Below are 26445 nucleotides of genomic sequence, written 5' to 3' on the forward strand. Positions count from 1 at the left end.
TTTTTTTTTTTCCTGGTACAACTGTTCCATATGAATAAACACTATTCATTTTGTGGAGACAGCTGATAATAGGGTTAAATTATAGGGGGCCATTGTTTTGAACTAAGTTCCTGCACTAGGTCCCAACAGATCAGACTGAGAATCAAGAGTCACCCATGCTAAAGTTCCAAGTCACCAAACTAAAACTAAGTTGTATCTGACATTCTGAGAAGTCAGGAAAGAGAGACAACAGCCAATTTTCCAACCAGGCCGTTTCAAAATGCAATCGTCATGACAATTAAGTTTCTTGTTTTAGTCCTTAACCTGGAGTAACCTAATGTTAACCAATCCGTTATTTCTCTATTGTTGTTTCCCTGTCCCCGCGGCGCAATGAAAGTAATTTGAAGTGACCAATCCGCTTTTTGTTCTCTGCTTCTGCTTTCTTCAGCCCTTTTTCTGTCTATAAAGCCAACTTCCTCCGCTCGACCCTTTGGAATACTTATTCTATTTTATGGAATAAGGTGTTGCCCGATTCTATTTTTTGTTTTTTTCCTCAGAGACCCCGTTCTGAGTGTGGCCCAATAATGGAACCACAAAGTCAATTGAGATCGAGTTGTAAAAAATTACAACTAAATTTGCTGTGATTTTTTTGCCAATAGAAATTCCTTTTTCATTAAGTATTCCTCCCTTAGAGTAAGCGACCACGATGACCCCTGTTTCACAAGTAAGGATGAGGCAAGGTTCTGCCCACACCGCGGCCCAGCCTGGCCGACTTGGATTGCATCCTGCGAATGCCACTGCGCATGCCTGCCGAGGATGACGTCAATCCGAGCTCGTCCCGGCCTCACCAGCGCCATGCTGGGCTCGCGAGCCGCGGGGTTCGCGCGGGGCCTGCGGGCTGTGGCACTGGCGTGGCTGCCGGGCTGGCGGGGCCGCTCCTTCGCTGTGGCGCGCGCCGCTGGCGCGCCCCACGGTGGTGACTTGCAGCCCTCCGCCTGTCCCGAGCCGCGCGGGCGCCACCTCAGCCTGTCGGCGGCGGCGGTGGTGGACTCTGCGCCCCGCCCCCTGCAGCCGTACTTGCGCCTCATGCGGTTGGACAAGCCCATTGGTGAGTGCGGGCGGGCGGGCAGCCCGGGAATTTGCAAGTAGCAGCCTCCGAGTCGGCTCCGCGGAGCTGTCCGCGGCGGCCGGCCGGGGCGTGATGGAAATGAGAGCCTGAAAGCTTGGGCTTGGCTGCCGGCTGCCGTGCGCTCTGGGGCGAGTCACCTCGGGACACGCAGTCGGGACAGTCTCCTAAAGGACCCGCCAGTTTCACGTCTGTCTGCATCCTGAGCACCTGAAGCGGGCAAGATAATTCTCATTCCACAAATAATTGTTTAAATGGTGACTCAAGCGGAAGGTTCCGTTCTCGTGGCCCTCCTTCATTTATTAGAATGTTTGATCCTCTCCGCAATCTTATAAGGCCCACAAAGACAATAATTAAGACAGTTAAGACGCTGAGGAAACTAAGGCTCCTCGTCAGAGCCAGACCTGAAGAACTCTGTTTTGATGCTGAGTCGGAGCTCTTTTACCTGCATCACCCATAAGGCAAAGATTTAATTCATTTGAACGCAGCAGGGACAGCGCTTACGGATTGCTTGTCAGCTCACAATCGCTCCCGACAGGAAGATTTCCCTAACCTTCCTATTTTAATTAACTCCTACCAACCTCACTTTCTATCGCTTTATCCGCAATTTTTCTTAATAGCACTCACCACTGACCTTGTGCGCTTGTTGATTGATTGGCTTCTCCAGTAGTGTTAAGTGAATTAATAAGTTCCTACTACATTGTCCGGCCATAGAGATAGAAAAAGCTATGGAAACTCTTTGCTTTCAAGGAACTCTGGTCTAGTTGAAAAAAGACTATCTGGTGAGCTAGGAAAATATGGATCAAATATGAGTGATGCAGATAGGAAGTGCTACAGGAAAAAGAGAAATTACTGTGGATCCCTTGCTGGAAAGTTTCGAGAAGAAGTTATACTCCAAAGGACAAGTTGATTTTGCAGAGGAGGGAAGAGATCTTAGTGCGGGAAGTATTTTTGCAAAGACCCAAGGGTGGAGTGTTAGAACACTAAGAATACAAGCCTGACCTGGAACACCAGGTGGGTGTGGAAAATGGGAAACGAGACTAGATAAGAACGTATCTGAAGAAGCTGGATAGCGTGGAGGAAGAAGTGAAGGATGAACTCCAGCCAATCTAGATGATGACATTTGCCTTTGCAGTGTATGGAGATGTATTCAAAGGCCTAGGTATATTTACTCCACTTTTGCCCATACAAGACCCGAATTAGGCCTTGCTTTTGGTATTCTAGATTTATTCACAACCTATTTGGGATTAGAGCACTAAGTTATAACAATCAGCTATCAAAGCATAAAAGCCTACTGAATGATAGTTACAGCCGTGCCATCATTGGGTGGCTATGTATGACCCCTATGCGTTTTGGGGCCGGATTCACGTTGAGAAGCATACATTTCCAAGCCCAGTTCCAATCTGAAGCCTGACTGTAATTCTGTTCTGGGAGTCTGTGGCATGGAGTGGCAGTGTAGCCTTATAGATGAACATCTGCCATTATTCCCATTTCCCCAGTTAAACCTCTGGCTTCTATCTTAATGGCTGGACCTTCCGCCATGTAACAGAAGGCAACAAAGGGGTTATGAGCAAAACTTTGGAGCCAGACCTCTCGGATGTGAACCTCCACCCTGCTCATCTGAGGGACCTTGGTTAAATTACTTCACCTCTCTGGGCATCCGTTTTTCATCTGTAAAATGAAGATACTATTAATGATAATATGGACTTTATGAGGTCATGAAAATTCATTAATATATGTTAAGTGCTTAGAACAGTGCCTGTCATAATACGTGCTGAAGAAATAGCCATTATTATCTTAGAAGTGGGGAATGGAGAAAATTGTACTTACAGATTGTGTATGTTAGGAAGATAACAGCCTGCATGGTTTGGTTCTAAATAAGGTGATCATTACAGAATTTTTCAGAAAACTAAATAGTACTATGTTAGAATTCACTCAACAAATGTATTTTGAACCCCTACCATACGCCAGAAACAATAATTGACAGGAGTAGAATTCCAGGTTTGATAATTCTTTATTTAAATTCTTATTTTGTGGGATAATTGTATGTTCATTGTTTTACTTTGTTGAAGTTATATCTTGTTACCTTCACTGATCAATAGTAGGTTTCATTGTTTTTGAGAAGGCAATACGGTTTCTTTCAAATGGGCTGACTACCTTATGCCAGAAATTTTCAGCAGGTGGCACTCTTTCCACCAAATTGGAAGTGTAATTTTTTGTTTTACCACATTTATGGGTGATTATGTTGTCTTAAAGATCATCTGTCTTTGATCTGTCCATCACCCCTCAGAACTTGCTCATTTTATTTCATCTCCCATAGAGTTTTTCCCTTTTCTACACGAAACATTTCTTTTTGCAATCTACTTGTCTCTTGTCTTTGCTACCTCTGCGTCTTTCTTCACAGAAAAGTATGGGGAATGAAAGTGTCATATGGAAGACAAAAAAAAAAATGTTGCGAGGAATCAGTAGGGACAAAAGAACAGGTGAAACTGTAGTGTATGGAGAGATTTAGGGAGTACAGAGTGACAGCATTGGACTTAGGACACAGACTGTAGCCAGACCGTCTGGGTTGGAATACCACCTTAGCCTTTTTTTACCTGTGTGGTCTTGGGCACAATTACTCCCTTTCTGCATCAGTTTCTGTATTTGTAAAATGGTTGTAATAAAAATAGTGCCTATCTCATAGGCTTGTTGTGAGAGTCAAAAGTGTTCTGTGAAACCACCTGGTACAGTAAGTGCCATGTATCTGTTATTATTGTTGTCATAACATCATTAATATTGTCATCTCATAACGACTCTGTGAGGTAGCTGTTCTCTTCCCTCATTTACAGATGAAACGAAGACTTAAGCCTCAAGATACTTTACTGTCTAGTGTCACTCAACTTACAAGTGGCAGACATAGAACTGAGAAGTCTTCTTACTTTCCCCTTCACTGTAGGAACCCTTGTCATCTGTAGGGGAGCTCTACAGATTCCTATCAGTAAGTGAATACAGTACTTTTAATACAGATTTTTGGCCAAGGAAGTTTTGTTCCTGACAGAAAACACTATAGGTGGTTACACGTCTTTCTGTCTAGAATTTTTTTCTTTTTAGTGGAACCTTCAGTTCTAATTGTACCAGGAAATAATAGCTGTGAAGAGGTATTCTTTCTTCTCTAGCCTAGGAGGATGGGATCAGCTATTCCTCTGTCCCTTGTGAACTATACTCATAGCTCCAGGGTAAAGAAAGTAGTTAAACCTACTGTGTTTTACTTAAACCACTCTGTTTATCTGTTTCCTCATCTGTAAGATAGGGTTATTAACAGTACCTACTATGTAAAGATGTTACTTGGGAGGCTGAGGCAGAAGTATTGCTTGAGCCTAGAAGTCAGAAGCTGTAGTGAACTATGACCTTGTTACTGCACTCCAGCCTTGGCAAGAGAGCCAGACCCTGTCTCTAATATAAATATATGAATAAATAAGTTTAATATAAAGATGTCGTTGAAGATTAAATAAGTTTAGACATATAAAGCATTTAGAACACTGCCTGACACTTTATGAACACTCCGTAAATGTTAGCCATTGTTACTGTGGAGTACACCAAGTATGAGTCTGTCCAGGACAACCTGAATTCAGGTCTGGACTGACCATTTCTCAAGGTTTTAGCTTGAGGCTTCTCCTTGACTTTTCTGTTGTGTAAATTTAGATCCCCTTTGGAAAAGACCCTCTGATTCCTCTCTCCCTCCTCCCAAAACTAGCTAACTAACTTAGATAGTTTTGTTTTATGCCTTTGTAGGACCCTGTTCTTGTCCTGTTGCTGGATTGATCTTTTATTGTTATTGCTTATTTAACTGCATTTCTTTTGATTTACGAGCTGCATGAAGGCAGAAGCCACCTTTCTCTTAGCCACCATTGTATTCCCAGTTCTTAGCACAGTTCTGGCACAGAGTATATGCTTCATAAATATGTCTAAATGAATAAAGCTTAAACTTAGTGAAGCTTAAACATGATTACAGGGACTTTAGTCATTTGACCATTTTTCTTCAGGGTCTGAACCTTCTTTAGCCCCAAATCCCTTTTCTCTTGTATCCCTCAATAGGGAAAGAAAGCTCAGAATTTATCTAATAGACAGCATATCCAAACATCAGTTGAAAGACTTTCTTTTAGAAGTAGAATATTAAAGTTCATATTTGAAGTCTTTTATATAATCTATTTGCTTTTGTCTTAATTTCATCTAGTTTATTGGTTAAGTACTAAGAACTAACCCCATTTGTACATGTAGCTGCAAAGTGCTCAGTTCAAAATAACAAAAAAACTAACAATTATAATCCCAGCACTTTGGAAGGCCAAGGTGGGAAGATTACTTGAGGCCAAGAGTTTGGGACTAGTCTGGGCAACATAATTACCTGGGCATTGTGGCTTGCACCTGTAGTTCTAGCTACTAGGGAGGTGGAGGCGGGAGGATCACTTGAGCTCAGGAGTTTGAAGCCACAGTGAGCTACGATTATGCCATTGTACTCCATCTTGGGTGACAGAATGAGACGCTGTCTCAAAAAAAAAAAAAAAAAAAACTAGACCATCTTAGTGTATTGTACTAACAATAGTAAAGGAAATTTTTGCTAGCTTTTTTGAGTAGGTAATGTGTGTATATGATACAATATTCAGAAGGTGCCAGGGTATAGAGTGAAAGGCAAGTCTCTTACCCCTGTCTCCTGTCCACGCAGTTCCCCTCCCCAGAAGCAACCATTATTATATGTTTCTAGTGTGTTCTTCGTGACACAGTCTTTGAGCATATTAGCATTCATGTATGGATGTTTTATATGTAGGTACATATATATATATATATATACACATATAAACACACAATAAACAATTTTTAAGTTGTCCTTCACAAAGGTAGGGCCATTTTGTAACCCATTAGAAATACATAAGAGTATTCAGCTCCCTAGAGTGTGTTGTCAGATGTTGGGTTTTGCCAGTGATAGGTGAAAATTTTTATCTCCATGTAGTTTTCATGTGTGTTTCTCAAAGCTGAGTATCTTTTCATATGTATAAGAGCCATTTGTATTTCTTTTGATGTGAATTTTTATTATGTGTTTTGTCTATTTTTTAATTGGACAGTTGATCTCTTTCTTCTAGGCACTCTGCATAGTAAGAGGTCCTTTGTGATTCGAGTTCAAATTTATTTTCTCGGTTTTGTCATTTTTTTTTTTTACTTATAGTGTTCTTTATTTCTTTGGTATGTGGTGTTTAAACAAATGAAGACAGTTAACTGACTTAAATTTGTACCTTTTTTGTCTTTTTATTTTTGCTTAGGAACCTGGCTGCTGTATTTCCCATGTACCTGGAGCATTGGTTTGGCAGCTGAACCAGGTTGTTTTCCAGATTGGTACATGCTCTCCCTCTTTGGCACTGGAGCTATTCTGATGCGTGGAGCAGGCTGTACTATTAATGACATGTGGGACCAGAACTATGATAAAAAGGTAATTTCATCCTGAAAAGGAATAGAGAGGCTCTTCTCAATTCTGCAGAATAACATAGTGGTATCACTTTTGAATGCCATATAAAGCAACAAGATCATTCAGTGACCACAGAAATCCAGCATGGAAAGTGCCAGGATCAGTTGAATAGCTGGTATTGCAAAGTGCAGAGTACAATACTTCCTTTCTCAACGCAAGAGTGGCCCCAGGGGCAAGGTGTGTAATTTATTATTATAAAGTGAATTGAGAATTTGGAAGACTGAGGGTGAGGGAGTTAAAGGTTAGGAGTGAAAGTGAAAAATCCATCCTGAACCTTCAAGTGTCAAAAGATCTGTCATCCCTTCCTCTGAGATGCATTTTAGAGCCCTAACTATTCTTACGTAAATCAAGTGAATCAAGGCAGCCCTTGTTAGCGTTTCCTATCATTGTTTCTTTTAAAAACATAACTTTACCAATTTTTTCTCCTTAGAAAAATAATACATGCTTGTTCTGAAAAATGTAGATAATATAGAATTGTAATCAATGAAAAGTGCAAATCATCCTTATCTCCTCCTCTTATCCCCTAGAGAAAACTTCAGTTAAGAACTTGATGCATTATTTTTCTCTGGATTTTTTTTTGTACCTGTTCTGATGCGTGTGTATAATTATTTCTTTGTTCTTCAACAGACAGTTATTTTCTCAAGGAAAGGGGCCATCTTATTTGCCTTTTTATCTTAGCAACTATGCCATAATTAGTACAAGATCATTAAATGCTTGAGTAAATAATCAATTGAAATTTGATTTTAAAAGAAACCCACACTGAATTATAAAAAGTGAATAATCTTATATAAACTTATATGAAGTTAACAATCACTCCTAGTTTACCTTTTATGTAGTCTGAATTTTCCTTACGCAAGGCATACCTGTAATAATTTTTAGTTAATAGAATAGTGTTACGTGTGTGTGTGTGTGTGTGTGTGTGTGTGTTTGAGACGGAGTTTGACTCTTGTTGCCCAGGCCTGGAGTGCAGTGGTGCGAGCTTGGCTCACCGCAACCTCCACCTCCCAGGTTCAAGTGATTCTTCTGCCGCAGCCTCCTGAGTAACTGGGGTTTCAGGCATGCACCACCATGCCCGGCTAATTTTGTATTTTTAGTAGAGATGGGGTTGCTCCACGTTGGTCAGGCTGGTCTTGAACTCCCGACTTCAGGTGATCCACCTGCCTCGGCTCCTCAAAGTGCTGGGATTACAGGCATGAGCCACCGCACCTGGCCATTAATATATTTTTTAATTCAAAAACATTTATTGGTACTTGCTATGTGGAAGACCCAGTGGCAGGTTCTAGGATTGCATCGATGAAATACAACATTCTTGACATTCAGGGTTTAGTTATTATAAAACAGTAGAAGTCTTTTGAGAATAGTGTTCACCAGAGAACTTGCTGAAGACCACTTACCTCAACCTAAGAGAGAGGGTTAGAGATAACTTTCCAGGCCAGGGTGACCTTTGAACTCTGAAAGAATAGGATGGCAAAAAAAGAATGGGCTAGAGGGTGAAGGTTTCTCTAGACAGAGGGAACAGCAGGTCCAGAGGCATGGCTGTGAGATGAGTATGTGTTTGATAGCAGCAACTACATGGTCTGCGTGTGGTTGGAGGATAGGGGGTGTAGTAGAAGAGTGGCAGGAGCTGTATGGTAAAGCATTTCTCTGACACAACTGGGATGCCTTAATTTGCCAAGAGATGCACACTGTCCTTTTTTTTTTCTTTAAAAATGTTTTTGTCTTTATGGATTTAGGGGTACAGTTACAGTCGGGTTATATGGATATAGTGTGTAGTGGTGAAGTCTGGGCTTTTAGTGTACCCATATGTAGTATGACCTAATGGGTAGTATTTCATCCTCCACTCCCCTCCCACCCTCCCACCTTTTGGAGTCTGCACTGTCTATTATTCCACGCTGTATGTCTCTGTGTACCCATTGTTTAACTCCCACTTATAAGTGAGAACATGTGGTTTTGACTTTCTGAGTAATTTCACTAAGAATAATAGCCTTCAGTTCCATCCATGTTACTGCAAATGACGTGATTTTGTTCTTTTTTATGGCCTTGTATTCCATGGTGTATATATACCACATTTTTTAATCTAGTCATCCATTGATGGACACTTTGGTTGATTCCACGACTTTGCTATTGTGAATAATGCTGTGATAAATGTATGAGTGCAGGTGTCTTTTTGGCAAAATGATTTCTTTTCCTGGGGGTAGATGCCCACTAGTGGGATTGTTGAATTAGTGGTTCTGTTTTTAGTTCTTGAGAAATCTCCATGCTGTTTTCCATAGAGATTGTGCTAATTTACAGCCCCACCAACTGTGTATAAGTGTTCCCCTTTCTCCACATCCTCACCAACATCTGTTTTTTGACTTTCTAATAGCCATTCTGACTGGCGTAGAAGATGGTATCTCATTGTGGTTTTAATTTGCATTTCTCTGATGATTAATGATATCTGACTAAGTCCCCAAAAGGAAACACAACAGAAAAAAAATAGACAAATGAGACTTAATTAAACTAAAAAGCTTCTGCATAGCAAAAGAAATAATCAACAGAACAAACAGACCACCTACAGAATGGGAGAAAATATTTACAAACAATGCGTCCAACAAAGGGCTAATGTCTAGAATCTACAAGGAGCTCAAACAACAAGAAAAAAATAACCCCATTAAAAACTAGGCAACACACATGAACAGACATTTTTCAAAAGAAGACATAACAAGCAACCAACAAACATACGAGATACACACTTTCTTGATTTGGAGGTTCACACATCCTGGTCAGTTTTATTCTCTACACTCTATGAATGAGGCTTCTGGCATATATCACTTCAAGATAATTCTTGAACATGTTAATAGTAGTTCATCACTTTAAAAAATTTCTAGCTTAGTATAAGCCTTCCAGAAAATGAAAAATAGTGCCATAAATTAGTAACAGTTTATGAAGCATGGGTCTGTTTAGATAAGTGAACATTTGAGATTAAATATTTGAAGGCAAACTGCAAAATTCTGAATTGCTTTATCTTATTTGGTAGACAGACTCTCCCCTAAACGTTTACATCCCACACTCTTGACTAGAGTTAAAACTAATTACATAGATTTTGACTTCTGCTTCCAGGAAGATGGAATAGATATATTTTCCCTATTCTTTCCACTAAGTATGACTAAAACGCCTGGACATTATACATAAAACAAACATAAGAGGACTGTGGAGAAAAGGTGGCAGACTGGCTAGGGACCTCAGGACCCAAAGAATTTGCTAGATTTTGTTTTTCTTCATATATCCCAGACTTGGAACTGAAGAAGCCAGAAATCTGGAAATGTCATTGGGCACAGACAGGAAAAAAATAAAAAAAAATTTAAAAAAAAAAAAAGCCCCTTGGCAGGGGCCAGTGGAAACCAGGTTGGGAATGTGAGCTTGTAACCCCAGCTGGTGGCAATTAGGCAGCATCTCCCACCCCCTTCTTTTGCCAGAGCAGTGTCAAAAAAAGTCAACTGAAATAAAAGGTTTAAATAAGATTCATAGTCTCATGATGTAATACTTAAATGTCCAGATTTCAGTTAAGAATCATTTGTCATACCAAGAACTAGGAAAATCTCAACTTGAGTGAAAAAAAGACGATCAGCAGATGAACGACACTGAGATGGCAGAGATGTTAGGATTTCTTAGAAAGATTTTTAAAGCAGCAATCATAAATATGCTTCAGTGAGCAATTACAAACATGCTTGAAACAAATGAAAAATACCCCTCTCAGCAAAGAAATAGAAAATATAAAGGAGAACCACATGGAAATTTTAGAAGTGAAAGATATAATAATTGTAATAATAATTCAGTGGATGGGCCCAACAGCAGAATGGAGGGGACAGAGGAAGGAATCAGTGAACTGGAGATAGAATAATAGAAATGACACCATCTGGAAAACAGAAAATAGACTGAAAAATTGAAGACCTTTGGACTGTAACAAATGATCTAATATTTGTTTCATGAGTCTTGGAAAAACAGGAGAAAGGGGTTGGGGCTGAAAAATGGTTGAAGAAATATTGGCTATAAAAGCCCCAAATTTAGCAAAAGACATAAACCTACATATTTAAGAAAGCGAGCAACCTCCAGACATGATAAACACACAGAATTCTCACCTCAATACATTATAGTCAAACTTCTGAAAACTAAAGAAAATTTTAAAATCTTGAAAGCTGTGAGAAATACGAAAAGCACAACCCATAAGAGGAAAAATTGAATTTGCACTTCATCAACAAATTTTTATCTGTTAAGGACCCTGTTAAGATTAAAAGGGCTGGGCACCGTGGCTCATGCTTATAATCCTGCCATTTTGGGAGGCCGAGGCAGGCGGATCACTTGAGGTCAGGAGTTCGAAACCAGCTTGGCCAATATGATAAAACCTTGTCCTTACTAAAAATACAAAAAATTAGGCAGGCGTGGTGGTGGATGCCTGTAATCCCAGCTACTTGGGAGGCTGAGACAGGAGAATTGCTTGAACCCGGGAGGCAGAGGTTGCAGTGAGCTGAGATTGTGCCAGTTCGTAAATATTTTAGGCTTTCTCTGTGGAAATTGAACATGTTATAGCTAAATAGCTTTGTTTCTTATTTATTTGTTTGACACAGGGTCTTGCTGTGTCACCCATGCTGGAGAGCTTGGTGCAATCATGACTCACTGCAGCTTCAACCTCCTAGGCTCAAGCAATCCTCCTACCTCAGCCTCCCCAATAGGTGGGGCTACAGGCACACATCACCATACCTGGCTAATTTTTTTTTTTTTTTTTTTTTTTAATAGAGACAGCACCTCCCTATGTTGCCTAGGCTGGTCTTGAACTCATGGCCTCAAACAATCCTCCCACCTCAGCCTCCCAAAGTGCTGGGATTACAGGCTTGAGCCACTGCACCCAGCCAGGAAGTTCCTTTGTTTTGTTTGTTTAGAGCTGGGGATGGGAGAAAAGAGATGAGTGATGGGAATTTTTAGTTCTTTTCAAAGCTATTTTAAATATGAAGTTTTGATTCCTGACAGTACTTAAAATGTTGATTTCTCTCTTCATTCATATTTGTGCCTACCGTGGGCCAGTCTCTTCATTAAATGTTTAAATAAATGATTGAGTCATTACGTGAAGCTAAGGTGTCTGTTTTTATGTTTGAAGGTTACAAGAACAGCCAATCGTCCAATAGCCGCTGGAGACATTTCCACTTTTCAGTCCTTTGTTTTTCTTGGGGGACAGCTAACCTTGGCACTGGGTGTTCTTCTGTGTCTAAATTACTACAGGTATATTAAACGTTTTCCACATCATGTATAAAATCTCTCCTTTGAAATGGAGAAAGTAGGAATAAGATGAAATATCTTTATCACAAAGTTGTTCATTTGCTACTTATTAAGCATCTGTAAGTTAGCAAGTGTAAGTAACTCACCACACATTTTTAAATCTGCTTCAAGAATGCTTTCAGCCAAAGGAGTTAAGAAATGAACATTTAATTTGTTTTGAACCACCTTCAGTATTTGTACTACATTCCCTAAGGGACACAAGGCAATTTCATAGGTTTTCTAAGTGTGTGCATGGATGTGTGTGTATACACCCACACATATATGTATAATTTTATTTATGTTGACAGTATCTCTAAAGTAGACTTCAAGCAGAGGTGATTATACTCATTTTGCAAAAAGAGGAACTATGTCTTTCCCAGGGTGGTGTTAGTAATCAATGACTGAAGAAAGAAGTGGGAGGACTCATTCCTATATCTCTTAAACAAGACAAAACGAAACTTTTGTGTTATCAGATTGCGGTTTACAAAGTGCTTCAATGGGAGAGAAGAAAGACAAAAAGAGTTACTTTACATGCCTTGCCCTGATAGCATCAATTACATGAAAATACCTTTGGAAGGTTAGAGTCATTGTGAAGATTATAATGAATTAACAAGTGTGATTCACTTAGAATAGTGCCTAATACATGATAGTACTGTATGTGTTAGCTATTATTTTGTTTGATTGTTTTATAATATTTAAAGTAGTTTTCTACTCATCCTTTATAATAGGGAAAGTCAAAGTCTAGGAAGATAACTTACATAAAATATAATTTAAGATAAAATATATTTTCCGATTAGTATTACTTACGTCGTTGTCTTAAAGTATTTCGTGGTTTCTAAGAGGTAGTGGTAATAATCACTTTAATCGTTTTTCCTCTTTTCAGTATAGCTCTGGGAGCAGGATCCTTACTTCTTGTCATCACCTACCCACTAATGAAAAGAATTACATACTGGCCTCAACTAGCCTTGGGTGAGCTTAAAATAACTAAAAGTATTTCCTTTGATACTTGCAAACTACACTTTTATGGAGAGATAGGTAAATAGGTAAAGATGAAATGACAAATCAGTCATGTAATTTTCCTAACCAATAGTAGATTTTCATATTTTAAAGGAGAGCAGTTAGCTATTTTTATTAGCTAAGAAATATTCCATATTTATTAGGGTTATCATCATCATCATTTTTTTTTCCTCTCCTCTCTCCCCCACTCCTCCCCTCCCCTACCCTCTCCTCTCCCCTCTTCTTCTCTGAGACAGGGTCTTGATCTGTTGCTCAGGCTGGAGTGCAGTGGCACCATCTCAGCTTACTGCAGCCTTGACCTCCCAGGCTCAAGTGATCCTCCCACCTCAGCCTCCTGAGTAGCTAGGATTACAGGCATTCGCAACCCTGCCTGGCTAATTTTTGTATTTTTTGTAGAGACAGTGTTTCGCCATGTTGCCCAGGCTGGTCTCAAACCCCTGAGCTCAAGCGATCTGCCTGCCTTGGCTTCCCAAAGTGCTGGGACTATAGATGTGTGCCATCACGCCTGGCCATTGCTTTCTGAAATGCTTTTTTAAAAATCTAGATATGTCATGAAAAAATGTTTGATCTAGATGCCCTGAAGAATTTGGAGAATGGGGTAGGAAGCACTCTGTGGCGGGAAAACAAGGGTTAAAGTGTATGTGATAGCTTAGACAGCTCGTATTCTGTGAAGCCTCTCAGGAAGAAGTTAGACCGTCTCTTCTGGGCTACCATAGGATTCTAATCCGGCACTTACTCATTTCAGCAGCATTAGTTCAACCAAGAATATGTTGAGAGCTTGCTATGGTCTCCGGTTAATAAATTGTGGCCCAGCATTTAGCATAGCACTTGGCACAGTGTAGGTATTGAATACATACTTGTTGGTGAAAAGAAAGGTAGTTAGGTAAGCAGGTATCAGAATCTGTTGCAAAAATATCTATTCCCATACTTTTCTATTCTATTCCTAGAATGATTCTAGTTCTTTGAATCATTTTTTTCAGTGAATGAAAGAAATAAAAGCAACTCAAGAAATTGATGTGAGCCTGATGTGCGGGAAAGTTGTGGTAGAATATTTATCTTTTTCTAAGATCCTCTCATTGAATGTTCTCTTTATTAAATTTGAAATTATATTCTCAATATAAGCATTTCCTATCTATAAGATAATATTAAGAAGCTGGTATATTTACTTCAAACATTTGCCGAACCCCTACATTTACTTTGTGCCAGCAATTGCAGCAGGCCTGGGGAAATAAAAATGACTAAAACACACTGACCATCTTTAAGGAGGTGGAGATGGAGATGACAGATAAACAGGTCATTGCAGTACAATGTGGCAGGCAGGAGTGCTATGGGACCACAAAGGAGAGGCACTTAATCAGTTAAGGAGGGGACATGAGTGGAAATAGGTAATATAGGAGGAGAAAAGGGGTTTCTGAGAAGAGAGATCTGGGACACATTGAGTTTAAGGTACGTGAGCAACTTGCAGGCAGAGAAGTCCAGCAGACGGTTCAGTATGCAGTCTGGAGCTTAGGAGAGTTATCAGGCTTGCAAGTGGAGATTTGAGAGCTGTCAACATGTAGGTGTTTGTTTACAGTCCTCAGAGATGTTGCCCTTGTGGAATAAATCAGTGTTCCTATGTATATTCATGTTTCTGTAGCTGATAGGGGAGGCAGAGTGGTAACAGAAAGAACATGGGTTTTTGAGTCAGATAGATATAAGTTCAGGTCCCAGCATCTACTGTTATTGGTAGTGCCGTGCACCATACTAGGTGGGATAAATCTTCTCTTTAAACCTCCTATTTACTTAATTAGGGGATTTTATTCTTTTTATTAGCTCTGTTACTTTAGTTGTTAATTAACCTCTCTGAGCCTGTTTTCTTTTTTGTAAAATGGAGCTAATAATTACCACCGAGAGTTGAAAGGGTTTAAGGAAGGAACCCACAGAAAGCAGCACACACAGAGTCTGATACCCAGGAGCACTGAACGTGCTCCGATGCCACTCCTTCCCTTTAGGATTCTCAAGTACATATAGACTTTCCCCCTTTTTGTGTTTTGCTGATTGCAGGCTTGACATTTAATTGGGGAGCGTTACTTGGATGGTCTGCTATCAAGGGTTCCTGTGATCCATCTGTTTGCCTGCCTCTTTATTTTTCTGGAGTTATGTGGACACTAATATATGATACTATTTATGCCCATCAGGTAAAGAAATTATCGTTTCTTAACTTTGGTTTAGCTGTTGCTGTTTTTAAAGAACCAAATTAAGGAGAAAGCATTTTTTCTAAAATTTGTTGTTGTTTTTTAAGAACTTTAAGAACCAAATTAAGGAGGAAGAATTTTTTTTTCTAAAAAGAAAGTCATTCACAGTTCCATGGCTCCAACAAAATTTTTTTTATGTTTATGTGTGTTTACCAAAATTCAACTCATTTATTTTATTTACAAGCAATAAAGTAGTATTTACTATATGCCAGGCACTGTTTTAAGTACTTTACAGACTTAATCCCCCAACAGCCTTTGAGGAAAGTACTTACATTATCCTCATTTAACAGAAGAGGAAATATGTGAAGAAGTATTTGTCCATGTCACACAGTTAGTGGGTGGCAGAACTGCGATTCGAACCCGTGTTCAGAGACTGCTTTTAACCACTACATTCTCCTGTCCCTCTAATCATTGAATTATGCAACTTTTTTACTTGGTACAGTTAGTGACATTCTCCCATATTTTTACCAATTCTTTGTCATTGTCGCTTTAAGACTATGGACTATGAGATAGTCCATGCCCCAATTTAACATGCCATAAATTTCAGGTACCATAATTGAAAAAAATTTCACAGTTTCTCTATTTTGGCTACTTAAGTTGTTTCTGAGTTTTCACAATTGTAAGTAATATTGTTCTAATCATTAATACTTCTTGAATAGGGGTTTTTCAGTTAAATTTTTAGAAGTAGTATTATTGACTTAAAGGATTATATGCATTTTTATAGCTTTTGATATTGCCTTTTTGATAAATTCCATTTTAAAAACTCATTTTTTTCTTTTACATTTGTAAACTCTCCCCCAGCTTTAATGAGGAGTAATTGACAAATAAAATTATGCGTATTCAAGGTATACAGTGTGATGATTTGATAGTACATGTTCTGAGAATACACTTATAAACTTTTCAACAAAGTTTTTCTCAGTATTTTTCTGAAATATGATTATGTATTCTCAATCATTTACTTGAAGAATATGTCTGGATTTCATTCGGTTTTCTTCCACTAAACCCCCTATGCCCTGCTGCATTTGTAGTATCATGAAAAGGCAGATCTGTAATCAGTCTTACTTCCAAAGTGAAACTTGACTTACAGGTTAGAAAAGATGCCTGTACTTTTTGCAGTAAGGTCTGGAATGAGTGCTTAGGATACCAGTACTCCAATTAGATTAACAACTTCAGGAAAACAGCACATACTCATTGGCACTTTTGTGGTTCACATGGTAACTATAGACACAGTTTGCACCCTGAAGGTGATTCTAGTATGAAAGGAAAAACAGAAACACCCACAGTCATTGTTATTTGGATTTGGGCCCCAAAAGAGAGCCTGTCAGGTTGCTGTCTGCCTGCCGGTAGGTCAGTGCAGAGAGTTCAGCATGCAGCCACTGATACCACATGACCATCATTATTTACAACAGTATATGGAGATGCTTACAGGTAAACTTGCTGGGAGAAACCAGGCAGCTACATGTGGCTATATCATCAAGACCTAGCTCTACCTAAACAGGATTTGATAGGAAAGGCAAGGGATAGATTGGGCTAGAAGTGGAAAATGAGTGGATGTGGTTAGGTGGTAAGTGAGCATTTTTCTACATCTGTGACTTTTGCAAGATTGAAACTAAAATGTATAGGAGATTATTGAGATTTGAGAACTCTGAGGTAGAGAGGAGCTATGGGAAGAATTAGAGCTTAATTTTAATCCCAACACTAAAACTATAGTTAAAAGTCATTATAGGATTATAACAAATATAATGGTATATATAAATGAAGCTGGATGGTGATTTTAGGAGTGGTGTTTAGCTTTGATTGGCCTGCACATTCATTACTGATCAGCCTGTTTCTGAGTTACTGTCATCTTTCACCGCTTATGGTATATCTGCATGTTCTTTAAAAGACAATTTCTTCTGAAAGTAGTTAGTGGTAATTGGTTGCACAACCTTGTGAATATACTAAAAAACACTAAATCTGATACTTCAAAATGTGAATTTTATGGTGTGTGAACTAAATCTCAAAAAACAGTTTACTTTTCTTTCTGATATTAGGACAAAAGAGATGATGTTTTGATTGGTCTTAAGTCAACGGCTCTGCGGTTCGGAGAAAATACCAAGCCGTGGCTCAGCGGCTTCAGTGTTGCAATGCTGGGGGCACTGAGCCTAGTGGGTGTGAACAGTGGACAGACTGCTCCCTACTACGCTGCCCTGGGTGCTGTAGGAGCCCATCTGACTCACCAGGTTTGACCTTTTTCTTATTTGTCCCTCATATTTCATTGGTATAAATTATAAAAGTTATTTAAACCATATGCCCTCTGTGTTTACCTGGCAAGGAACTTCTTAAACATCTGCTTGGCTTGCACTACCTTTAACAGACCCCCCTGCCCTCCAGCCTCAACTTATAAGAAAGCTAGCTATAGTATTTTATTTTATTTTTATACTTTTTTTGAAACAGGGTTGTCCAGCCTGTCATCCAGGCTGGAGTGCAGTGGTGCAATCACACCTCACTGCAACCTCTAACTCCTGGGCTGAAGCGATCCTCCCACCTCAGCATCCTGGGTAGCTGGGACTATAGTCATGCACCACCATTCCTGGCTAATTTTTTTATTTTTTGTAGAAATGGGGTCTTGAGATTTTGCCCAGGCTGGTCTCAAATTCCTGGCTTCAAGCAATCTTCCTGCCCTGGTCTCCCAAAAGTGCTGGGATTACCAGTGTGAGCTACCAACCTCAGCCAAGGTAGATTATTTTTTAAAAATAATATAGGCCTAAATCCAAATTTTCCCCTCTGATTTTCCTGGAATTACTTCTGATTCATGTCTGGAAAAATTTCAGTGATATCTGAAGCTTGTGGTTTGAGTTGAATTACTCTAAAAGCAAACTGACAGATAAAAGCTTTTAAAAAAAAAATCTGGGTTTCTAGTGATGGTTAGTAGACTAATTATTCATAAATTTGGTTTCTGCTGGCATAAAGACCAAGGCCAGATAAGACATGAAATGCGGAACATGTCAAAGTTCTGCCCGTAGAGAGCAGGAAGCTGTCATTTCAGGATATTCACCCACACCACATCCCCTACCTGTCAGAAACTTTTGTTGAGAATCTACATTGTTGACTTGTAAATGAATGAACTAAATCTAATTTTGATTAAATCACTTGCTAACAAATTGACTATATTTTTATATCAGTGTTATTGTTATTTTCATTAAACAGAATCAAAAAGGTATTCATGGTGGATCACCTGAGGTCAGGAGTTTGACCAGCCTGGCCAACATGGCAAAACCCCATTTCTACTAAAAATATAAAAGTTAGCTGGGTATGGTGGCAGGCACCTGTAATCCCAGCTACTCGGGAGGCTGAGGCGGGAGAATCACCTGAACCCAGGAAGCAGAGGTTCCAGTGAGCTGAGATCGTGCCACTGCACTTCAGCCTGGGCGACAGAGCAAGACTCCATCTCAAAAAAAAGAAGGTATTCATGAAGCTGTATTTAGATGACTGATTTTATACAGATTATTGCCAATTACTATCAGTATAGGCAAGACTCACATAACATGGTATGAAGGAAATCAGAATTTGATGTCTATAAAGTAAACCATATGCTGTGTCCCCTCCGCTGTTTTCCTCACTGTGAAAACTAAAATGTGAATTGGTGACTCTCCAGGATGTCACCATTTTTCCCTTCAGAATTTCTCAGCATCCCTTTTTGGTCATAGCTCAGCTCCATGAGGGCTGACATTGTCATTTGATTGTCTGGTCTGGATAATGGGTATATGTTAATATTTAAACACCTGAATATTAAATAGTACAGGAAGGCAAAAATTATTAAGACAATCACAAATATTATAAGGAATACTCGGCCAGGCGCAGTGGCTCACGCCTGTAATCCCAACACTTTGGGAGGCCGAGGTGGGCAGATCACTTGAGGTCAGGAGTTCAAGATCAGCCTGGCCAACATGGATAAACCCTGTCTCTACTAATAATACAAAAATTAGCTGGGCATGGTGGTGTGCACCTGTAATTCCAGCCACTCGAGAGGCTGAGGCAGGAGAATCACTTGAACCCAGGAGGCAGAGGTTACAGTGAGTCAAGGTGGTGCCACTGCACTCAAGCCTGGGTGACAGAAGGAAACTGTGTCTCAAAAACAAAGGAAGAAAAAAGAAATACTTGGAGCCCACTTTATATTTTAAATCGCATTTATGGTCCTCTGTCCAGTTTTTTGTTGTTGTTGTTGTTGTTTATTTTGAAACAGAGTCTTTCCTCTGTCACCCAGGCTGGAGTGAAGTGGCACGATCTTGGCTTAGTACAACCTCCACCGCCTCCTGGTTTCAAGCGATTCTCGTGCCTCAGCCTCCTTAGTAGCTGGGACCACAGGCACATGCCATCATGCCCAGCTCATTTTTGTATTTTTTTAGTAGAGACAGAGTTTTGCCATGTTGGCCAGACTGATCTTGAACTCTTGGCCTTAAGTGATCCACCAGCCTCAGCCTCCCAAAGTGCTGGGATTACAGGCATGAGCCACCACGCCTGGCCTCCCCGTCTGGTTTTCGATACAGTGTTTAAAGATGGACGTAGCCTTTTAGTATTTAAAGAGAAAGGAACTCATGATAATTGTAAGTCTGCAGACCACATAATAAAGAATAGTCCCCCATGCCTAAGGAAGATAGGAACATACATGAGACTTCCTTAGTGTATTTGCAGGGCTACCATGGGGAAAAAGGAGTACGCTTGTTCTAGATTACTAGCAACAGATTTAGATCTCTAGCTCCCCTTCCCTAAATGTAGGTGCCTGAACAGGAGAGATTTAGAAATGTGGGAGGGCATTTTTGGTTATCATAATAAACTAGGAGGGGTGACTATATGGATGATGGCCAGATACAGTCAATATCTTGTGCTGCACCAGATTGTCCTGCATTATACAGAGTTGTCCTGCCCAAATGGGACTTGTTCTCCATTGAGAAACTTTGCTCCAGACACTAAAACCAGAACTGGAGGGTAGGAGTTGCAGGGAGACAGATGTTAGATAAGTCAGTATAAGGAAGAACTTTCTAAATAGTTAGAACTAAAAATAGTATGGGTTGCCTCACAAGCATTCATGCAACCCTCAACCAAAGTTCTTAGGAAACAGCTTGGATGATTCCAAGTGAAAAATATGGTAAATTTTTCTTTTTCTTTTTTTTTGAGATAGAGTCTCACTCTCTCACCCAGGCTAGGAGGGTGCAGCAGGGTGATCATGGCTTATTGCAGCCTTGACCTCTTGGCCTCAAGCAATCCGCCCACTTCAGCCTCTTGAGTAGCTGGGACTACAGGCATGTGCCACCGTGCGCAGCTAATTTTTCATTTTTTATATTTGTATTTTTTGTATTTGCTGTTTTCTCCTCTGTGTTAACATGTTTGTTATGACCCAAAGTCCAGACTAAGTATTAATATAACTTTGTATTCCTGTCTTGCAGATTTACACTCTAGACATCCACAGACCTGAGGATTGTTGGAATAAATTTATCTCCAACCGAACACTGGGACTAATAGTTTTTTTAGGGATTGTCTTTGGGAATTTGTGGAAAGAGAAGAAGACAGATACAACAAAGAAGAGTATAGAGAATAAAATAGAAAATTAATGAATGAAATTTATCTAGGAATGATTAAAGCTTTTTACAAAATATAATTAGATTTGAATACAAAATCTGATACAATATGTTAAAGAATTAAGAACCTGAAGATGAAGATTTAGAGCATATTTACCTGGATTTTAATTCAATTATTTGCTAGCAAAATTCCCCCTTGTCACAGAAACCAGGGACTCTTCAGGATTTGAGATGGCCTTGAGTATTTTAGTTGATACACTCTTCTGCCCATTATAATTCTCACCTGAAGTTATGAGGATTGTACGGGTTTTGGCACTTTAGAAAAAGCCTGATGTGGGTCTTACATAAATGAATGTCTGTATAAGAAAATGGACTCTTTTTTTTTAGGGAAAAATAAAAGCTATGGAAAGTTGGGGCTTACTGTTCTTTATTGTGACCTGTAGTCACTGCCAAAAACTGTAATTTAGGAAACCAATTCTGTTTTTTTATGTTTTAGGAGAATTTAAATAAGCAAATAGAAGTATTTAGCTATTATAGCCACACGTACCACTGTTTACCAAGCCTGACTTTTATTTGGGAGATTTGGTCTCTGTGTGCAGTTACAGTGACCAGAACAAACAAGTGGGCAGTCACCAGAGACTACCTTGATTTTCTGTCTGTATCTTTTTTATCTTATCCCATTATAGTTTATAGGATAGTGATATTTAAATGTTTACTGTTTTTTCCTTTACCTGCCCTCACCTTCACAATGTTCTCAACACAGTAGCCAGAGTAATTCTTTTAAAACCTGAGTAAGGTCATGTCATTCCTCTCCCCAGAACCCTCCAGGATCCCCCTAGGTCACTCAGTACAAAACAAAAGTCCTACCACCTTCCAGGCCCCCCATGATCTGGCCTCATGTCTGACTTCTCACACTCACACCTGCAGCCCCACTGGCCACACTGTTCCTTAAACAGGCTGGGCAGACTCCTACCCCAGGGCCTTTGCATTTACTGTTCACTTTGTCTGGAAAGTTCTCCCCAGATCATGTCTTACTCCTTCACTGCAGAACCTTTCTTAAATGTCACCTTCTCTAAGAGGCTTTTCTTGGCCATCTTCAAAAATCTAACATACAAATACCACCCATACTTCTATCCTCTTGTTTGTTTTTTTTTTTTCTCTTCAGCTCTTAACATTAGCAACCTAAAATATACCTTACTTGATTTAAATTGCTCTCATAGACAGTAGGCTATAGGGCAGACAGTCATTTGTATATGTGGGTGTGGGCAGCAGTAAATATAAAATTGCATGATGATGGCGACGACAATGATGACGATGAAGATGATGATGGCAGCTAACATCATTTACATATACCAGGCACTGATAAGCATAGGAAAAATTATTTAACTGTTTACTCAGCAAATACTGAGCCACTGAAAATGACTTGGGTCAGTTGTTGCAGCTGTAACTTTGCTATAGCAGCAATGAGTTGAAGGGGAGAAGAATTAGGAACATAGTACCCGACTTTTGAGGAAATATGATTGGCTTTGATTTTAACAGAATAGACAGTTTAAATCTATGTTGATTTCTGTTTTCTTACAGATATGACCCTATATTTTAAAATGCTTAAAACATCTTAACCCATTGCACTGGTTCCAATTAAAGAAGGGTGAGTACAATGTACTTCAATTTTACAACATTCTCCTTAGTTTATGAAAGTTAAAAATGGAACAAATTTTAAAATCACTAAAAATCCTGCAGCTATTTTGTGATCCATGGGACAAGAGAACATAACATTAGTTCATACACACTCAAAAAGCTTATTCTCAAAAAGCTGCTTAAACGTAATTGAATTATTTTCGTTCTTTTTCATTTTTCCTTCCTTCTCCCAGTAGAAACGCTGAAAAAATACTATAAATGGGTAAGGAACAGATTTTTAAAAAAGAAAAAATGATGAAGTAGATTATTAGTCTCTAGAATCACAGACTTACAACTCGAGTTGGAAAGACACACAGTAGTCATCCATCTAGATCAGGAGTATCAGTCCCTGGGAGAGTTGAAAGGATCATTGCCAGGAGTTTGTGATAGTTGAAATGACCAGCATTGCCTTGGGAATTTATTCAGCGGGGAGGGCTTTTGCCCTACTCTTCTGCTTCAAAGTCACTGTGAGTTTTTCAATAGAAATCATGTGAAAGAACTTTTTAAACTGTAGACAATTATCTACCACAATTTCATGATGGAGTGGAGATAGGATGGGAGCTACAGGGTCTAAAAAGTAAATGAATACAACTATTCCAGCTCTAACTGACCTGCCCTCTGAATTTCCAGAGCACTTGGTGGGTACCAGTGGAGCAGGAGCTGTGAATGCCAGTCACAGCCACAGCTTGCCAGGGTTGGAACCTGCTTTAACACCTATCAGTTGGGTGATCTTGGGCAAGTTCCCTGACCTCTCTGTGGCTCACTCAGGGATAATCATAATACCTTTGTCATGCATTTCAAAATTTTCTGTCTTCCCCTGCTAATGGAGATTTCATGGTAAGTGGGACCTTGTTTGTCTTATTCATTGAAATATCCCCAATATACCACATCACAAGTGCTGCCCCTCCCTCTTCCCGGATTTCTTTGCTAAATTGTTTAATGACTGTACCTGATTTTTATAATCTGGCCTCATCCTAATGTTTCCTCCAACTCAAAGTACACCCTCCACCCTCTGGGCCGGTTCTCTCTCTGGGCTGATGGGTGCCAGTGGAGCAGGAACTAAGAACGCTATCATGACGACAGTTTGCCAGGGTTGGAATCTACTGTAACACCTGCCTACCAGTTGGGTGATCTTGGGAAAGTTCCCTGACCTCTCGGTGGCTCAAATACTCAAATAGGTATAATCCTAATACCTTTCTCATGGATTTAAAAATTCTCTGTCTTCCCTTGTGAGAATGGAGACTTCATGATAAGTGGGACCTTGTTTGTCTTATTGAAATGTCCCCAATATACCACACTGTAAGCACTCAGTAAACATTTGTAATTTTTGTACATCAGGTGAACTAACATTAGAGTTACTTGTCAGACCTGGTGTTAGGTGCAACCATTAGAAATTACTAATGCTGGCCGGTCACAGTGGCTCACACCTGTAACCCCAGCACTTTGGGAGGCCGAGGCAGGTGGATCACGAGGTCAGGAGATCGAGACCATCCTGGCTAACACTGTGAAATCCCGTCTCTACTAAAAATACAAAACATTAGCCAGGTGTGGTGGCGGGTGCCTGTAGTCCCAGCTACTTGGGAGGCTGAGGCAGGAGAATGGCGTGAACCTGGGAGGTGGAGTTTGCAGTGAGCCGAGATCGCGCCACTGAACTCCAGCCTGGGCGACAGACCAAGACTCTATCTCAAAAAAAAAAAAAAAAAAAAAAAATTATTAATGCTGTTCAACAACATAAAAAGTTGACTATGTGAGGTAACATTATAAAAACATTTTCATGTACATATCATCAAAACTATTTAAGAATATAAGTAATGCTATTCTCTGCCCACCAGGTGGCCTTGCTCTGCAGGAGCAGTCACAACTCTAACAACACTGCAGCATAACACTGCGTTTTCGATAAAGCTGTTTTATTCTGTCTCTGGCTTGCCCTTTGCCCTTCTTTCCTGGGCAAAGCCAAAAACTCTCGTGGACTAAGCTCCACTTTGGGGCTCATTTGCCTTGTATCAATGGTGACACCTATTTCTTAGGGTTAATGTATAATTTAGATACTATGCGACACATTTAATATAGGTGCTGGCATACAGTAACTAATTTTTAACCTTAGAAATTAATCAGGCCAGGAATGGTGGCTCATGCCTGTAATCCCAGCACTTTGGGAGGCCAAGGCAGGTGGATCACTTGAGGTCAGGAGTTCGAGACCAGCCTGGCCAACATGGTGAAACCCTGTCTCTACTACAAATACAAAAAAAATTAGCCGGGCTTGGTAGCACGCACCTGTAATCAATCCCAGCTACTCAGGAGGGTGAGTGAGACATGAGAATTGCTTCAACCTGGGAGGCAGAGGTTATACTATACTTCTTTTGTAAAATCTACTTTTTTCACTTAATATTTTCCCATGTCATTAATGCTTCTTTCAATACATTGGTGTTTTTTGGCTGCATAGGTTTTTATTATATGTATGCACTGCAATTTAATTAATCCTATCATGGAACACATAGGATTTCAATATTTGCATTTTTTCCTTCTCACAAGCACTAGGGCCATGAATAGATTTGTATCATTGGGCATATCTGTGAATATTTCTGTAGGAAAAATCCTAGAAGCAGAATGTCTTTGTGTATATGCATGTACATTTCCAGGGATTGGAGGGTAGGTGTGGAGGGTGGAGTATGGTGGTATGCACATTTTAAAGGTTTTGGATTCATTTTCTCAAATTACCCTACAGAAAGGTACACATTGCTAATAGCAGTGCATGACAGCCTCTTTCTCAGACCTTGGCCAATATGAAGAGATACTATTTTTAAAACTTTGACACATAGGCAAGAACAATATGTGGTTTCACGCACAACTCTGTGATCACTAAAGTAGTTGATGTTTTTCAAAATGTTTTTAGAGCATTTTTATTTCTTCTGTGTGAGTTGCCTTCATGTCTTTGCCCATTTGGTTGTTGTTGTTGATGTGTGCTGCCTCGTTCATTGATTATATCCCCAAGATCTGATATCTGACATACTTAGACTTGTGCTCTCATTTTATAAGATCATCGTGTTATTAATTGTGATGGGATTTTGGATTTCTTGCTTTCTACTGAACTATCTCTTCCATGGAGAAGGTAACATTAAACATTTTTATAGTTGTTCCAATTAATATGTATTATTCAGACAGTCATTAAACATTTGTTGAACATCTGTGTGCAGGCACAGGCTAGTTGCTGCAAATACAGAGATGACTTAGACAGTTGCTAACTTCAAAAAGCTCAGAATCAGTAGCTGGGATTACAGGCATGTGCCACCATGCCTGGCTAATTTTTGTATTTTTAGTAAAGACGGGGTTTCACCATGTTGGCCAGGCTGGTCTCCAACTCCTAACCTCAAGTGATCTACCCACCTTGGCCTCCCAAAGTGCTGGGATTACAGGCATGAGCCACTGCACCTCTCTGTCTTTCTTTCTTTCTTTCTTTCTTCTTTCTCTTTCTTTTGCTCTTTTTGTAGAGAGAGGATCTTGCTTTTTTGCCTCTCTCTTTCTTTCTTTCTTTTTGTAGAGACAGGGTCTTGCTTTGTTGCCCAGGCTGGTCTTGAACTCCTAGGCTCAAGCAGTCCTCCTGTCTCAGCCTCCCAAGTTGCTGGGATTAGAGACGTGAGTCACCCCATTCAGCATAAATACTTTTTTTTTTTTCAAATAAAATTGTACATAAAACCCCAACAAATACGTACAGATGGAAATCAGAGACAGTCCCCTTAAACTGAACCTTCCTTTCTTTTAGGATTGTCACAGAGCCCAATTTGAAAACTATCTCTTAGAGATAAGAATGAACATTGGAGTCCCTACAGTTACTAACTGAATGACTTAGAGTGAACTATTTAAACCTCTCCAGCCTATCTCTTTATATCTAAAATGGGGATTAAAATAATATCTACCTCATGCTGGTGTTTTAAGAATTGCATGAGAAAATGATCTCATCTAAACTCTTGACTTTAAATGTCATCTGTATACTGATTACTCCCAAATGTGTACCTCCAGCCTAAACTTCGCTTTTGAACTTGCACTTGGCAGAATTGAATATTGAACTGC

General features: G+C 39.7%; 1 protein-coding gene across 1 annotated transcript; it reads left to right on the forward strand.

The window, feature by feature from the left end:
- Positions 1-685: 685 nt before the first annotated feature.
- Positions 686-21112, forward strand: COQ2 (coenzyme Q2, polyprenyltransferase). Its single transcript, XM_055297158.2, is given in 8 exon segments — positions 686-794; positions 797-1087; positions 6400-6566; positions 11734-11855; positions 12775-12860; positions 14952-15085; positions 17176-17364; positions 20569-21112. Coding segments are annotated over 8 exon segments (1263 nt in total). The 3' UTR covers positions 20734-21112.
- Positions 21113-26445: the final 5333 nt, after the last annotated feature.

The sequence above is a fragment of the Symphalangus syndactylus genome, chromosome 10, assembly GCF_028878055.3.
Source record: "Symphalangus syndactylus isolate Jambi chromosome 10, NHGRI_mSymSyn1-v2.1_pri, whole genome shotgun sequence".
NCBI classification, from domain to species: domain Eukaryota; kingdom Metazoa; phylum Chordata; class Mammalia; order Primates; family Hylobatidae; genus Symphalangus; species Symphalangus syndactylus.